Raw genomic sequence first — 17,584 nt, 5'->3', positions numbered from 1 at the left:
CATGCTACCTCACATGAGTGTACCATCGTGAACGTTGGCTGATACTAGAACAAACAGGAGTCAATTTTCACAATAGCCCAGGGGGTAGGACACACTCTTAGACCCATGTTACAGATTATGAAGTTATGAATTAAAGTTTTATCCGGTCTCATAAAACTAATATAATGTGGAGCTCTCAAATTCGAGTGTGATTCCAAAGCTTTATTCTAGTGTCAATACTGCCTCGATTGTTCGTTATCAAACAGCTGAGAAGCACAAAAAAGTCAAGTTTAAAGGGGCCACCTGTGTGTCTCACACACCCAGACCCCCCACAGCTGATGTGCTAGTGACGGTCCTCAAGGGATGGTTCCAAAGCAGAGAGTGCACCTAGCTGAGGAGGGGGCTTGGCTTCGCCTGGTTTCCTTTGTTTACTGTTGCAAAGACCCGTAAAACACCCATCCTCGGGAGCCTGCCACAGTGTGTGCGCGCCTTTATTTCCAGCACTGTAGAGGCAGAGAGGCAGTCAGGTGTCTGTGCGTCTTGTTGCTGAGGGCCACGGTGTCAAAGGGAGAGCATGGTCAGTTGCCATGGGGCACCTTAAACCTGAGAGAGCTTGGAGCTAGAAAAACTCGGTGCTGGTGACAACTAAGTTAAGATAGAAATGATTGGTAGGGGTGAGGCTGGCAAAAAGTGGGGGGAGGCAAAGACAGAGGAGAAAGCAAATCCACACACAGCGCCTACCTAGAGGCCCAGGGATTCACAAGGCTTCAAAAGGGGTCATTATGGGGGTTTGCGGAGTTTTGACACATCCTCTATAACATGCAACAAGCACCACCTACTTACTTCCCACAGCCTGAAATTTCCTTATCTGCTGAAAACCGAAGGCATCACTTACGGCGTACAGTAGTTATATGTAATTAGAACGAAATAGATACAAACCGTCCTACAGGAAAGTGTCTCCTTACGAGAGACAGGATGGTTTCCCCGCTGCTCCAGCCCTGCTGTGACAGCATCCCTGACCACACCCAGCGCCTCCCTCCCGGAGCTGGACCATGAATGTGCTTCCAACAGATATTCACACGGACCTTGGCCCATTACCCAAGAAGTTTGTCTCGACCCTCCCTGTAAAATCAATGTTGGTGATTCTCTCCTCCTGTTATCAAGCCTTGTCTTCACAGAGTTTATCATTTCAGCATCCGACAGACTTTTAGTTTGTTTGTCTGCTCGGGCTAGAATTTAAGCTCCCTGGGGGTAAAGGAGGGGTTGCCTGTGTTATTTCCTGTATTTCCCACAGCTTAGAGCCTTGTGTGGAACACTGTAGATCCTTATCAAGTGTTGGCTGAGGGCATGCACAAGCCCCCAGCTTAGGGGCAGGACTCATTTTATCCTCCTTTGAGCCCCAGGAGCCAGGCACAAAGCTGAGTGTGTGTGTGTGGGGGGGGGGGGGGGCAGTTCAGACATTTGTCGAACTGTCCAGTTGAATTGCTTTTGACAAATGGCGGTGTTCAGCCGGTACAGAAAGGTCAACCTGCTGCATTTGTACTGCTCAGCAGATAAATCCAAGTTGTCGGCAACGACAATGGAAAACAGGTTTTGTGGTCAATTTGGTAGGAAAAAGAGCAAAACTGGTGGTCTGATTTCATTAGCCAGGGAAGCAGATTAGCACATTTATCAATTAGGTACAAATAACCGAGCTATTGTTGACACGAAAGCCAGGCACAGACGTGGCATGCCAGGGCCGCTACTGTGATTTAATGAATGAAGTACACAAAACAATTAAGTGTTTCAGGGCTTATGTTTTGTTCTGACATTAAGCTGGGTCCTTTGAGAAAAGACATTACTGGTGTTAAGCCTTCAGGATGGATATTCAGTCTACTGATGGTCTAGAAAGGTCCTTGAATCTCCCCTCAAATTAACTACCTCAAATTTTGTTTCACTACCAGAAGGGGTAAACTAACAAAAAAGAGTTCACCTCAAGGGTTTGTAACAAATAAAAAATACAAGGGTTTGTAACAAATACAAAAGATAAAAACTTATCATTCCAAAACAGTACTGAAATACCAAGAAAAGAATTCTGGGGGAAAACACTGCTCTTCAAAGGGCTGAATTTAATAACTTAAATTGCATTTGTCTGGAGAACACCCCCCCCCCCCCAATCTCAGTATCATTTCAACGTAAGTGGAAAGAATCAAGGTCGCCTGGTGACTCGCATGCAAAAGTAGTGTCCTCCCTGATTTGGCAGGCCTCACGGGGTACAGCTTCCCACTTCTGCTCCACGGGGACACTGGCTCTATGCTGACACATAATGGGTAAAAAGACTCAGAGCCTTCAACAACTTGCTCACATCTCCAGAACCAGGATTGGGTTCGCTGCCCCGGTTCACGGGAAATCATCCAAATCATTCCCTTAGCAGGAAGGATGTATGTACGATCTCAACAACGTTACAATAAAAGATTATTTTTTCTACTCTTTTATGGCCTCATATTTCTCATGGAATTCCATTTGGGGGCCATTTACTGTAAATGCCACAGAATAGCTGTTATCTTTTCAGCCCTGTGGCCGTATTTAGTAAGGTTTCAAGTGGGAACTGCTCCCCAAGATTCTGTCTTTGGTCCACTTGTTCACACTGGTTTCGTGATTTGAGCTAACAGCTATGTGCTAGTGACATTGGAATATTTAATTCCATACCGTTCTCTTTCTTGGCTTCAGGCTCCTACCCGCCTACCCATAGTACAGTGGTTCTCAATCTGTGGGTTGTGACCCCTTTGGCAAACCTCCATCTCCAAAAACATTTACATTGTGATTCATAACAGTAGCAAAATTACAGTTATGAAGTGGCAATGAAAATAATGTTACAGTGGGGGTCACCACAACATGAGGGTCGCAGCATCAGGAAGGTGGAGAACCACTGCCGTGGCGCATCTCCATTGAAAAACTCTCACATGCCCGAAGCATTTGTAAAGCTCCTCACTTTCCCCTTTGGCCTAGACCTCCCCTGGTCTCCTGGTCCTGCCTAGCTGTTGGTATCACTAGTCACTCAACTACCCGTCCCAATGCCTGGGGATACTCCAGTGCCCCTATTTTGGGTCCAGCCCTAAGTCTTGGCTGTTCTCCTCAGTGACAGCCTTTACATTTGTGCTCTCTGCTGTCCTGTGCTACTTCTTTAGTTTAGGTCATCATTGTCCGTCTTCAAGGGACACTGTCACTGCCTCGAATGGAAACTCCCCCGGGTTGCCACTCACCATGCACATGCCCACAGGGTCCACTATCCCCCGACAGCATGTGAAATCAAAATGTACTCATATCAAGCAAACCGCTCAACCCAAACTCCCTGGAAGAGAATGTGTCTGATACTGTTTCTCACTACATAACTACTGCCTCCCTTCTTAACAACAGGAGCCTGCTCTTTAGTTGGAAAGGACTCCTTGGAACGTGATACTGTATTTCCTGGCCTTCAATGCAGCTAGGGGTAGCCATATGACTAAGTTCCAGCAAACTCCATGGTAAGCACTACATGTACCTTCAAGAAGGGAGCTTACTCAGTTGGAAACAGTGCCCTTTATACCTTTTCTGACTGCTTGGAATTCGAAGTCAGAGGCAATCCCCGGAGCATTGGCTAGGAGGTAGCCATGAAGGCGTCAGAAGAAGAAACACAGACTTCCAGGTCCCACAGGACTGCATGGAGCTTCCGTGACAGAGCCGGACCTTGAGTTTTTACAAGACAAACATGTTTCTATTTGGCTTAAGTAGTTGCCATGTTTAGGCTTCCCATGACTGGCAACTGTGCCAAATTTCCAGCCCTTGACAGTGTCATTCCAGCAGTCCCCAAGGACCTCATGTCCCCCTGTAGCAACCTTTAGCCTTTGGTACCACCATAGTCCTGTAGCTCTCGGTTCTACCTGTCTGGTCACCAGCTACTTTCATGCATCTCCGCTTTGCTCCAGTGTGGCCCCTTTCCACAACCAAATATCCCTATCTTCGTTCAGCTTTAACTTCCCCTGCTCAGCTCAGATGTCACTTCCTCCATGATGCTCGCCTGAATGTCTTACACTGAACGGCCCTTCTCCGTATTCTCAAAACACCGTGGGTATCCTGTGAGGGCAAATGCAAAATGCCCCAACAGGCTCATGCGCTCAGTGGACCTCTTGGTCTCTAGCGGGTAGCATTGTCTTGAGAGACTGGGGGACCTTTGGGAATGTGGCTTAGGTAACAAAAGTGGCCCACAGGAGGTGGGCCTTGACGGCTAGAACTCTCTCTATTTCCCGATCTGCCAACATATGAACAAACCACTAGGCAAGCTGCCACCACCCAGACTAAGCTGCCACGAATGCCACCATACCTTCTCCACCGTGACAGTCTAAAACTAACCGTGAACAAATTCCTCTTCCCTTACGTTGCTGTTTTTTTGTTTTGTTTTGTTTTGTTTTGTTTTTTGTTTTTTGTTTTTTAAATATTTTGTCACTGCAATAAGAGAAGGAAATAACACACTGGGCATGCTCCAGTTTTGGAACCCATCTGCCACTAGTGGTCTGTGGATTATCCATCTCACTCCCCCCCCCCCAAAAAAAAAAGCCTCAAAGAGCAGGACCTTACTCCATTCATTTCAGATATGTACCTCCTCAAACAATGCTTGGCACACCGTGTCCACCCACGTGTTCTTGCCTTGACTGGATTTTCCTCAGTGAAATAGAGCAAACAGGGATGAATGCCTCAAAAGGCCTGATTAACTCTTCAGTCATCAGGAAGTTGAGGATTATTCATGTTTTCAGTTTTCTGAGGATGGACTACAAATTGCAGATGAACCACGCTGCCAGAACCTCTACCGTGAGAAACAATTTGCTGGTTGGGTATTTGAGGCCTGAATTTCCTCATCTTTAAAAAAGAAGTTGGCCTTAGGTCATCGTTGAGGCCTCTACTGTTTCTAAAATTTAATAATCCTATTGTTGGGTCTAAACACCGAGACAGGGATGCAAGAAACTCACAGTGACTGATGGTTCCTCCAGGGATTGGCAACATGACCAGCTTACCTAACTCTCAAATAAATTATTTATGAGGTATATCTAATAAAATTTTAAAGTCATCAGATGACTGTGTATACTCTGGGATAATGGAGTGCTAACTGTGGGAAAATATGCCTCACTGGTTTCAGCTACATGTCTCTTAAAAGCCCTAGAACTTGCCATTTTTTTTCCCTGCTACTGGGCATCTGCATTTGCTGTTCTTTCTGCCTGGAATATTCTTCTCTTCTTCGTCACTAATGGCATGAGCCTAAAAGTCACTTTCTTAAAAAGATCTTCTATTTCTCCCTAGCCATAACCCGTCACCCTAGGGAAATTCCTGACCATGGCACTGCATTCCTCTGCTTCACGGCATGGGCCATACTTGCCACTTCTGTATGTGTGATCACCTGACAGACAACATTCTCCATCACTGGACCCTGTTCTCCACCAGGGAATAATCTTGGTTTTGCTCATCATTATGTTCATGTCCTTGGCGGAGTTGATGGTCACTGAACATTAAGTGGTCTCTAAGTGCTACTCAGTGAAAAGGCCAAGAGTTTTCTATGGGAATGGGGAGACTGCGTCCAGGCAGGTGTCAGCTAAGTGCAAACAGCTGGAAACCCCGAGTTCTCCATACATCTTTAGAAAAAGAATAAGGGACAAGGGTCACTCTGGTGACAATGGAGGAATGGTCTCTGAATGAGCAATGTGTACAAGAAGAAGGCAAGAATGTGACTTAAAAGTTCTGGGGAGGGCTTGGCCCCAAAATCTCATGTGAAAGTGCTCACGTCCTGAGCACTTCTGTGGCTGGCCCTTTCTGACTATAATGAGGGCTTTAAAAATAACAGATGACAATGTGTAGCCATCATTGCAGTCAGGTAAGTGAAGAATAAATGAAGTTGCTTCTCAGTAGAAAGGGTGACACCATTAGATGACAAAGTAAAAATAGACACACCGAAATTTTTCTTATTAAACTCAGAGGAAAAACACAAATATGGAAATGCATTTTAGTATAGGTGGGTAAGAGTACACAACTCTACACTCAAATGAAAGATATTTGGGAGTTTGCAAGTCTGCTAATAAGGAATGCTGAGAAGTAAGGGAGGTCCCAGGAGACAGAATCCGAGATGTTGACCTAGTTTTCCAGAAGAGGAGAATTTCAGAGAACAATGACTCAAACATGAAGCATCTGCCATGGACCCAACACAGAAATGATTTGCAAGCAAATTCTTTGTGAATCTCTAGCCAAGGAAGCAATGCTCCCAGGGGTGATCTCACTATGGGTTCACTGAGCAAAGCCACACCTAACTAAGTTCAGATCACACAAGTGTCTGAACAAGCCAGGCCCCCAATATCCTTGATCCTGTCTTTGAGAAAAGAGGTGGGCAATGTCTGAGAAGGTTGTCTTCACAGTCATCCACTGTATGCAGAGCCTAGTTTAACAGAACTTTCCTGGTGGGGATAGGGTTGACCTTCCTAAACTGTAAAAAAAAAAAAAAAAAAAAAAAAAGTTGGGAATATAGCTCTGTGCTAGAGTGCTTGTCCTAGGACTGATCTCCAGCACTGGAAGAACTAAAAATTTAAAAAACAAACAAACAAACAAACAAACACAAACAAGGCAGAGGCAGGTTTTTCTCTCAAGCTGAAGAGAAATCAAAGGTGATTCTCAAGAAAGGTCAAAGGTTAATACTGTATTCTGTGAGTGTAAGAGGAGAAGACAGAATGCCAGGTCTGGCTATCAGCTTCTGTGGACTGGTTCACATCTGGGAAACAGGATAGTGAAATAGTGCACAGGCACTTTGGGAGTGAACACTGATTGGCAAACGTGCAGCCTGCCAAGGGCTGCACAAGGTCTGATGCAGTCAGGCTCACACGTGGTAGAGTGAGTGTGGAGACACACTCTGTGTTTGAGTGGAACATGGTAAGCAGGCACCAGAATTAAAAATTCTATAAACTCCTCCTTACCTAATGCATTGCAGATACATTCCACACTTTGTCAGAGACAGAGCAAATGTATGCTGGCAGGTTTGGGGTGGTTTGGAGTTGAAATGTTAGAGCTGACCAAAGTCTCCTTTAATGCAGTTTATAGAGCATGATAGAAAAAGGTTCCTGTACTGCTCTATGTGGCCTGCATGTCTTTTTATTTCCCTACTTTTTCTGTAGAGTCAGACTTTAGAAAAATGTCCAAGCTACACAGAAGTTATTCAGGCACCATCTGGGTTCCTGGTAACCTATGACACAGGGATAAACAGAACTTTTTCCTTTGTCAAAGCTGACTCCATGACTGTCTACTCTCCAGCTCACTTTGGTTTGAAGACTTTGTTGGACTGCAGACTTTGCAACCAAAAGCACAAAGGCAGAGCCTTCTGCAGCTGCACCTCCCAGGACCCAGGCTTGAGGGTGAATGCACCTGAGAGTCAGGGTGAGCAAACAAGCTGTAAAACGCAGATGTATGATCAGCCTGTCTTCTGATCTACCCACAGGTATAGTCACTGAAAAGAGAGAAACTCATGCCAGAGAGAGTGCTTCATCTTCTTCCTAAGATTCTGATTGATGATGACTTGCCAATGGTACCACCTTTACAGTTTGCTGGAAAATAAGCTACACACATCCAGGGATAAAGCCTCCAAAACCAACCAACCAACCAACCAACCAACCAACCATCCATCCAGTCAACCAACCAACTATCCATCCATCCAACTAACCAACCAACTATCCAACCAGCCAACAAACCATCCATCCATCCATCCATCCATCCATCCATCCATCCATCCGTCCATCCAACCAACCGACCAACTGACCGACCGACCGACCGACCAATAACTTTATTTAGACAGCTCAGAGGAATCTTCTAGAGAGGGCATTTCAGTTTTTATAAAGGCCATCTTGGGACACACATGATAAAGGGAGATGTCTGAAGTTCCCAAATTTCTTACTAGATTCTTGAATCCAATTCACACTCTCTGTGACCCAGATATGCCCTTGACTGTGTGTGAATTCCAAGGACTTGGCTTTCAGAGCCTCACCTTTAAGTCTCTGGCCCCAGCCAGGAGCCTGATGGAATTAAAGTATCCCATGGAATAAATCCACAAGGCAAAAATAGCACTTGAATCTATCCTGATTAAATGCTCTCCCTTCAAAGTCAGCCATATCAGTTAGACACTAATGAACATGAGGATCTGAGTTTGAGAATAAATGAAAATCAGAATTGAGTTGGAAATTAGAATTGAGTCACAGATAAAAGAAACTGAAAGAAAACCAGTATGTGGATGGATACTGCCTCACCAGAAACACCATCAGCCACAATGCCTATGCTTTATAGAGCAAGATTCACAAAGCAAATGGAAGTAAGTGTGACATTCAACCTGGAAGAGCAAGCTTGTGCTTGTATCAATGTGGGGTACTATGTAAGGAAAGGCCCCAGGGAGTCAGGCCACCTGACTTTAAGCCTCACTCCCCTTCCCTATTTCTGCTTTAATTTTCACAATTAAAAGTTATCCTGACACTATAAGGAGAATAAGACACCAGCCTTCTAGTGGTATCTTCAGTCAAGTTTCTCCTGAACTGAGAAGGTAGCAGAATAGTTAGGCAGGGTTTGAAATCTCAGTTCAGCACCTGCTGGTAGCCTGGATATTACATCTCTCCAAGAATTATTCGTCTAAACAATGGAGATGGCCATAATGTTAAGGAGAAGGGACACTTGTAGGTAACGTGTTGATCCTGGAACAAGTGTTCCACGTAGGGAGGTCATTATTCCTAAAAAGTAAATGTGGGAAAGTCTCTCTTTGGGATAAGCAGGGTAGAGATAGGCAACTCATGTAGTATATTTTGCCAGGTGGTAGTGGCACACACCTTTAATCCCAGGGATCAGGAGGCAGAGGCAAGCAGATCTCTGTGAGTTCGAGGCCAGCCTGCTCTACAGAGCTAGTTCCAGGACAGTCAGGACTTGGGCTTGGGGGAGGGGAGTATATTTCAACCAGAAAGCTCTTTGCTTTAGTATTCAGGATCCTACCATAAAACATAGATTACCCCCCCCACACACACACACAAAAGCAATAACTGCATCACCAGAAGAGAACAGGTGTGTTCGCTAGGTTTCTTTCTGTTGCTGCAGCAAAGTGAACATGGGGCTAGAGCAGTAGCTGAGAGTTTACATCCTGATCTGAAGATAGAAGGCAGAGAGAGGGGAGGGGGAGGATGGAGACTGGGCCTGGTGTGGGCTTTTGAATCATCAAAGCCTATCTCCAACAACACACCTCCTCCAACAAGGCCATACCTCCTAGTCCTTCCTAAGCAGTTTCACCAACTTGGAACCACACATTCAAACATGAGCCTATGGGGGCCGTTCTCATTCAAACCATCACAGTTATGGTTCATTGGAGCAGGGAACATGAGGTAGCAGGATCTTAAGACATCCACTCCCATCACCTCCACAGTGAAGAGTGGGGAAAATGAAGGCACACATGCTAACCCACGCTTATCTTACTTTCTTCTCTTTTACAGAATCTAGGACCCAAACTCAGAGAACAGTGTTGCACACTTGCAAGCCAGGTCTTCCCACATCAATTAATGTGACTGAGACAATTCTCCACAGGCATGCCCAAGGCTAATCTAATCTAGACAATGTCTCATTGAGACTCCTTTTTTAGATGGTTCTTGTGATTCTAGATTGTGTCAAGTGATCGCTACAACTAGCCACCACATGCGGCAATCAAGTTATAACATGATTTAAAGAGTGAGAGGCTTCGGACCACAGGTGGAAGGAAATATCAACATGAACACACCCTGGCACTCACTAGCTCTTCCATTTCTTACGTACCCACCATCTCTCTGATTTATGCTTCATTGGATAGCCATTGAAAACACCAATCAGATTTTGAGTCCATTCAAATTACAGCCTATTAAGGTCCAAAGATTGTATCATGAAATGTAATCAAACACTGTTGGGAGACTACACATGACTAATACCATCAACCCCACTCCATAGGTTTAGCTGTGGACTGGCAAACCCATCTCCTCTGACCTCAATGCCATTACAGCTACTTCCAGCAACAGTCAAGACCCACTGCTTGGCTCACTTGCAGAATCCGAAAATAGAATGGGTCCACATCGACCAACTCACTTCAAACATTAGAATGGAAAAAGGGAAAGCAGCAATGAATCCAGCACTTTCCAGGGCTTGGCTACCACAGCAAATGCTGGCTGAGCCAATCCATGAATATGAATCTCCCTGGGATTCAAACAGGCTGAACATTTTAGTTCAGAGACAGAGAGCTCATCTCTGCGTTAACTCTAATGAATACTTGGGCCTTCTGTGGATGTCATTGCTAACATCTTTAGGTGATGATTACAAGAAAGGGAAGGCAGGGCCCAATGAGGAGCCAGGCAGGGGGTGAATCCGAAGAGGCACCCAGCACACAAACTCACCGGTAGATGATGCCTTTCTCATGCAGGAACATGAGCGCAGAAATGATCTCCGCAGCGTAGAAACGAGCTCGGGCTTCATCAAAGCGACGGGACTTTTGAATGTGAAACATCAGGTCCCCTCCGTTCACAAACTCCATGACGAAGAATAGACGATCCTAGATGAAACATGTGGGGATTGATTAGCCTACTGCTTGCTCATCAGCATTGTGCTCCCTGGAAGAAATATCGTCCTCAAAACATGCAGACTGCTACCTGTGAGCAGAGAGTAGAGGATGGTCCTGTGGGCTCAGGTCCTTGATCCCATAGGGAGGATGGCATGGAAATCCCCTTTAGGTAGTTCCACACAACCTTGGCTTTCTACATACGCAAAGCATCAAGAGACCTTGGTTCTCTTTCCAGCCTGATACATGAAAGATCCCAAAAGGGAAGAGAGCATGGGCATTAAGTCCTCTGGCAAACGTCTTCATTGGAGCATACAGGGTTATTCAGAGAGTAAAGAACACTGGGCAGGGTGCTTCATTTTTCACAAATGAGCAGAGAATATACAAACAAAAAAAGGGTAAACTCCTTTAGAGAACTCAGGCTAATGAAGCTCAATTGACAATCTCTGTTAGAAATGCCTCCATCATATCAGAAGTGGACATAAAGCCCACCGGAGGTCCCCTTGGGTGGTCTCTCACCAGGCAGGGAAAATGGACTCCTAACAAAGCTTCCTCTGCTGCAGCCTAGGGACTATACAAGGCATGCACCAAGGACTCATGGACTGTAAGACTGCTTCGTGACAGCAAGGTCCATCTAGCAAGCAATTGCTGAGACACATAGGGCAAAAGGCTTGTGTCTAAGGACCTCTACCATCAGTGGGTTCCCTGAGCACTGAATGGGTGCTGGGAACCCAACAAAGAAGCCCATAGACATAAAGCAGATATATTTTCCCCTTAGAAAGGCTGGTAGGAGAAACACGGGGTTCTTAAAACAGAAACAGCAAATCTACACATTCTGGTAAAGCTGTGGCAGAAGCGGTGGAGGAAGCGGGGACATCTGACACCTGTGTGGGGGTTGGTGAGGTGCCTGAGCAAGAGTCCTGTGTGAGTCAAGGCCTGCAGGTGAGTTCCAGCCTTCAGAGATGGCGCTGCCCTTTCTGGGGGTGGGAATGTGGGCGGTCACTGTGTGGGCAAACTGGTGTTTTATCAAAGGATGTATACATGCAAGAACCCGCCTTTACTTGGGGGTTTGAGATGCCACCGATTTAGCTCCGGGTGGCTGGGCTGAACCATGGCAGGGAGTCTGGCTTGGGCTCACTTCCCAGGGTATTGCTGTAGCACATCAAGCTAAGCTCTATCAGGGCGGAGTGACCCGTGATTTCCCACTTCCTGTAGTAAGTAAAACCTCAATCAGAAGGGGAGGGAATCAACCCTGTGTGTGTGCGTGTGTGTGTGTGTGTGTGTGTGTGTGTGTGTGTGTGTGTGTATGTAAACGACGTATGTTTCTATCAGCTAGAAACATGAAGTTAAGAGTGAGAACAAGCTGGGCGGTGGTGGCGCACGCCTTTAATCCCAGCACTCAAAGAGGCAGAGCCAGGCGGATCTCTGTGAGTTCGAGGCCAGCCTGGTCTCCAAAGCGAGTTCCAGGAAAGGCGCAAAGCTACACAGAGAAACCCTGTCTCGAAAAACCAAAAAAAAAAAAAAAAAAAGAGTGAGAACAAAAGGGAAAAGTTCATAAAAATAAAAATAATAATAATAAAAAAACACCACCACCAACTCAGCTCTTCAGGATTCCCCATAGCCCAAGGGAAGACTAAACAAATATAGCAAGCCCTGTGACTAAGCTAAGGGCCCTCGTTTGAGTCTGAGTGGCAAAGGGAGAGGCAGAACGGGGTGGATGGGTTCAGATGAGCAATGGCTGTCCCACATTCCATGGGCAGGAGTCCGGTGGGTGGGTGGGCCATGTTAGCAAATGCGTTCGGGAGAGAGTTAGCCCTCCAGAGACAACTGCAGGAGCAATAGGGGCACAGGAAGTTGTTATGCCAACACAGGCCTCATCTAGAGGGGTAACCCCAGGGGTCTGAGGAAGACTACGATGGAAAAAGCCTCCCTGCAGTGTCCCTGAACAAGAGCGCAGCTTCCTGCTTCTTGTGAGCCGGACTATTCACCTTCCTCATGGATGTGGCTGGCAGCCAGTCACTTGAATTCTAGTTGCTCTGAACATCTCATGACTGGAAGTGAGTCCATGGGTAAGCGGCCACTCTGAGACGACTGTAAGTTAGTGTCCTCCACAAGAGTTTCCAAGGCAGCAGGGGTCATCAAAACATAAAGGCATTAATTAAGAAGGAACTCTCTTCCACACGCAATGTCTTTTTCATATTCAAAATCTACAAAGCCAGACCCTCGGCCAAATGGCGGGTGTGAGGGTAGGACATGCTGCCTTCGAGTCCTTTTCTTTCCTCTACATCTTGGCTCCACTCACACCTCCAGGGTTCGGGGGACAGATCTCAACCTACAGAATCTGGCACTTCCTCCTTGGCTACATCTGGAGAGGGTCGGGATCTTTAGATTTGAAACGGAGGATGTTTTGTTCAAGGCCCTTGCTTATTTCCATCCAGAGTCTCGCTCCTATTATGGGCCTGGCACCAACCTAGAATACCGGGTACCATTCACAGCTCCCCGGCTGCAATCAGCTCTCAAAACAGGGAGAAAGGAAAAGCAAGATTGAGGAGAGGTAACTGGGATGAAAAGAAACCAAGAGCCATCCCCGCAAAGACCTCAAGTCACGTGACGAAGTGCAAAACTATATTTGCCAGTCAACAACATGTTTCGCTTGTTTGATTTTTTTTTTTTAACTGCAAAGAAACCTCTAGAGACCTGAACTTTTACTGACTCTGTTCTAAAATGTCTACTAGGAGAGAAGGTCCCACAATCGTTTCTCCAAGATTGCTATTACAGAGGAGGAAGAAAATGACAAGTCTCCACTATTTACAAAGAGACCTGTTTATCATCAATATAGTGTGTGCAGAGGGTGTGGGAGGAGAGATGGGATATCATCCAAAATAAAATTTTATTGAGCGTTTCACCCTCTGGCAAAGAATACACAGAATCTGAAGCTGCCACTGCTGGTGGTTCCTAAGGAAGACATTTTCAGGTCAGAAAAGAATGTGGATGTGTAGAATGCTTTCAATTACAGCCAGAGAGAAGACCAATAAATAAATAAATAAATAAACAAACAAATAAATAAATAAAATATTTATTTTATTTATTTATTTATTTATTTAGAGAGGGAAGCTGATATGACAGATATCAGCTTTAGGTTGTGGGATGGGGGTGGGGGTAGCATCCCTTTCTACTTCTCTGGACCTCTTGAAGGTTTCTAAAGTCTCATGGTCTTCCTCCACACTTTTCTTACTGGGATTTGAAAGAAGGGTAAGAACATATTGGTAAACACGTCATTGTAAAGTGTTTCATAGAAGCATCCTCTAGATGGTGGGAAGTAGAAGGAGGCTTCATACCCTGCTCCCTGTTATTGATGGTCATCAATAACCACTCTTTCTTTCAAGGATCCCCGCTGTATCATGCTTATTGGAATGGCATCTCAAACCAGAACCAACTGGCTGTCGGTTGTATCCCGGGAGCTGCAAGGGTCTGAGTCCACGGTACCTCTTGAAGCTCTCTGAGACCTTCTTGCTTTCTTTAAGGGTCTGAGCAAGAACCACCATGTACTAGGCACACAGAGAACTCCAGGCCCTGGGCAGGGCCCATGCATCCTGAAGCAGATGTGGGCCTACATCTGCTCACAGATGTGTAGATGGGGCATGCCAGACAGGTGGTGACGGTAGCAGAAGGGTCGTGGGGTCGTGGGGAAGGAGAGAGAGAGCAGCCTGGAGGCCAGGGTGGGATTTGGGGAAAGCTCTTGAGAAGAGCTGACTCCCAGGTTTAGAAGGTGAAAAAAAGCAGGGTCAGGCTAGAGAGGGAAGGTAGAGGATGGACAGATGTAATGCACAGCGGCCAGGTCTGACGCCAGGCAGAACACAGGCTGCTAAGGGCTGAAGCTGCTGAGCACAGAGCCAGGCTGCTATGAAGCTTACAATGAAGCCTTGGTAGAAGCAAGAGGCAAGTTTGGGAGGTGTTTGACCCCATCCTAGGTCACCCACAACTGAGAAGGGCCTCAACTTCTCCCAATAAACATGATCATTCACCTAGTGCATTACAATTTGAAGCCCAGTGCCTGGGATAAAACATGTGACGCTTGTGAGCTAAGGCTTGAAAAGACCCCAGTAAGTGCTGGGATATGTCATGTATAATAAAACATCAGTAACAAACCAAACCACCCCAGAGAAATCTTATTCCTTTGGAATGAACTGCATCAATCTCCAGGAAGCCGTCACATGTGGTGACGGCCCACCACAGAAGAGTTCTGTATTCGAGGTTCTGAAAGGAAACAGGTGATGACCTCTTGCCTACAACTTCCCTTGGCATCCATGTTGGTCAGGAACTAGTCCCGAGGGTTACTTGCCCAATGCCCTGTGCTGTGAAACAAGATGAAGTCCTTTTGGGGAATCCTGCAATAGGGAGGGACCGTGTAATGGATTAAGGTGGCTGTGAGTCACTTCTAGGGCAGGGAGGGCTCTGCTAATCCCACCCAGGCAGAGACAGAGGAGTCTTTCTGTAACCAAAATCTGTACACACAGCCGGTTGAGGACTCCTAACAGCCAGCTTCCTAGAAGCTGAGCCCTAGCCTCGGCAGAACTTGCTTCACCTGTGGCTTTGGCTCCTTCAGGGCAGATTTGCCCTGACCTGTGGGCTAGGAAACCCAAGATCCAGGAGACTGGCTGAGCTTCAGTTCCAAAGCCAAGCCCTTTGTCTACACTGTGTGCCTCTCTCTGGTCTCTGATTCAGCTAACCACAAATGCGAGCCATCAGCAGGGGATGATGAACACCTGGGGGGAATAAACGCAACTCCCAAATCCCTTTGTCCCCACGCCCTGCATTAGTTACAGGCACAGAGTTCAAGGAGCTGGTGCATGGCAACAATAAAATTTCTGTCGTCATCTGCCCTGGTTCCATTAACCCACTGAGGCCTGTGCCAGCTTTCTGCCCTGGCGCTCTCCAGGGCATATCCTCTAAACTGGCAGTGGCAGTCAGCAAGGAGACACTTCTTAAAGTTCTCTTTATAGGTTGCTCCTGGAAGTTGAAAATGATGTGCAGCTAGATGAGGCTTGGCTTGGCTACAGGGTAGAGCTCCCCTAAGACGGGACAAGTAACAAAATGGTTGTATGTAAGGGCCATGAAGACAACAGCTGTACCTCCCTCCCGCGCATGGCTAATTGGAAGGAGCCCACTTTCCCACGGTCTCTCCCCCAGAATATTCAAACTGAAATGTAGAGTTTTTAATTCAGTCTGAGCTGTGTGTAAGAACTGAGGAAATATGACTCAGGGAGCTGAGGCTGCCTCTGTGGTGTACACATGAAATTCCTCAGTATAACAGAGTGGTACAAACCCCGGATGGACGCATGGATGGGTGGAGGGATGGATAGATGCATGGATGAATGGACAGATAGGTCAACGCAAAGTAAATAATGAAGCAGGAAATACAGAGTGGAGCAGACACAAGGCCAGGGAGAGTGAGATTAGAAGGAGGTCATCAGGGTTCCTTGTGTCTTTCCAGTTTTAGGTCCATCAACCCCTGGCCCTGGGTACCACAATGCCTCTTGAATTTGTGATTCTATCTTTAGTTCTTTTCCTGTATAGCCTCGGGTAAGTTTTCTGTAGCTTCTAGGAAATTTTTAAGTAAAACGCATACAAATTTTTAAGGAGCAAGAAGCTTCCTGTTTTAAAATCTAGAACAATAATGCCTATAGTAACAGTGATCATGGAAGGTTAAAAAGGAGCAAAGAGCCCACGCCAGGCCCTTTCAAGAGAACCCTAACAAACGAAACTTATTAGTAGACGCTAAAGCTAAATCCAGGAGACACTGTGCTCAGTGCCAAGTCCTTGGTGTTACTACCAGGATGCTGCCCAGGGATTACACCTGAGGTGTGGACCCAGGCACAAGCATCTCCTGTGAACTTTATTCTCATATTCTCCCTCCCTTTCTGGAATTCTCTCCCTCTCTCCTTCCTTCTCTCAACTCACTTTGTAAAACGGACTTGGCAAGATGACTAGACTCAAGGTTTACAAAGACTAACTGTGTTAGGCCGAGAGTTTTGACTAGGATTTGACCTACAGTAGAGGCTCAACACGTGACAGCAACTCTCGTTATTATCACCCCATTATTATAACCATCCCGCTACAGCTTCAGCCACCATGACCCCGTGAACTGCAGCAGCTATTCCTTATATACAACATACACACACACACACACACACACACACACACACACACACACACACACACGGTTGGGGGGCAATGTGCAAACCAATAAAAGTTGCAATGGCTCCCTGACTCCCAGTGTAGGACAAGAATCTAGACCATCCTAGCCTGGTGTGGCTACTCATGCCTATAATTTCAGCTCTTGCAAGGAAGGAGAATCAGGAGTTCAAGGCCAGCCTTAGCTACATAGCTTGTTTAAAGCCAACCCCAAGTCTAGCAGATCTAAAGAAATGAAAGTGCCCTCCCTCCCCAAGCCCAGCTGTTGCGGTACAGAAGCATTTCCTAATGCCACATGGCAATGACCTTGGCGAGGTAAGGACTTTTCATTCTAGGAATTATTTTTAAGGAATCACAAAGCTGGGTTGACAGCCAAAAAGACACCAACTCAGCACTCAGCTCCGTTCAGTTTCTTAATTTTCTAACATTAACTAAGGATTCTGATTCTCAGCTTTATGGATTTTAAAACACTGTGATTGGGAAACAGAGGTGCTGGACCGCAGTGTGCTACTGAAGACTTTGCAGTCTTAGTAATCTCTTTCCCCTTCTGCAGCATTTACTCATTCTTATAACCACAGTAATAAAGATTTTTCTATGTTGAAAACTAGACTCCATAATCCTTCTGATTTACAAATATGTTTCATTTGCTGATAAGTTGTTTGGGGAATGAAATGTTTTAGTAAGAAACAGTCACGGCACATTGGCCACAGTGAAGATGGAAGAAAAATAATTCAGAGAATAGCAATTACATTTATGGTTATGAATAATTTAGCTAGTGATTCAAGGCACTGTTGAACTAGAAGCCCTATCTACACTCATCAA

The 17,584-nt window shown here is 45.9% G+C and overlaps 1 protein-coding gene across 1 annotated transcript in view; it reads right to left on the bottom strand.

Moving 5' to 3' along the window:
• Positions 1–17,584, bottom strand: part of Prkch (protein kinase C eta) — a 209,214-nt gene that overhangs the window by 52,928 nt on the left and 138,702 nt on the right. Inside the window, exon 10 of the mRNA XM_059279583.1 lies at positions 10,407–10,561. Coding sequence (XP_059135566.1) covers positions 10,407–10,561 — 155 coding nt within the window. The remainder of the gene's footprint in view (positions 1–10,406; positions 10,562–17,584) is intronic.

This window comes from Peromyscus eremicus, chromosome 14 (genome assembly GCF_949786415.1).
Source record: "Peromyscus eremicus chromosome 14, PerEre_H2_v1, whole genome shotgun sequence".
In the NCBI taxonomy this organism is placed as follows: domain Eukaryota; kingdom Metazoa; phylum Chordata; class Mammalia; order Rodentia; family Cricetidae; genus Peromyscus; species Peromyscus eremicus.
Note: the sequence above shows the minus strand (reverse complement) of the source record. Positions and strands in the feature narration are given on the sequence as shown.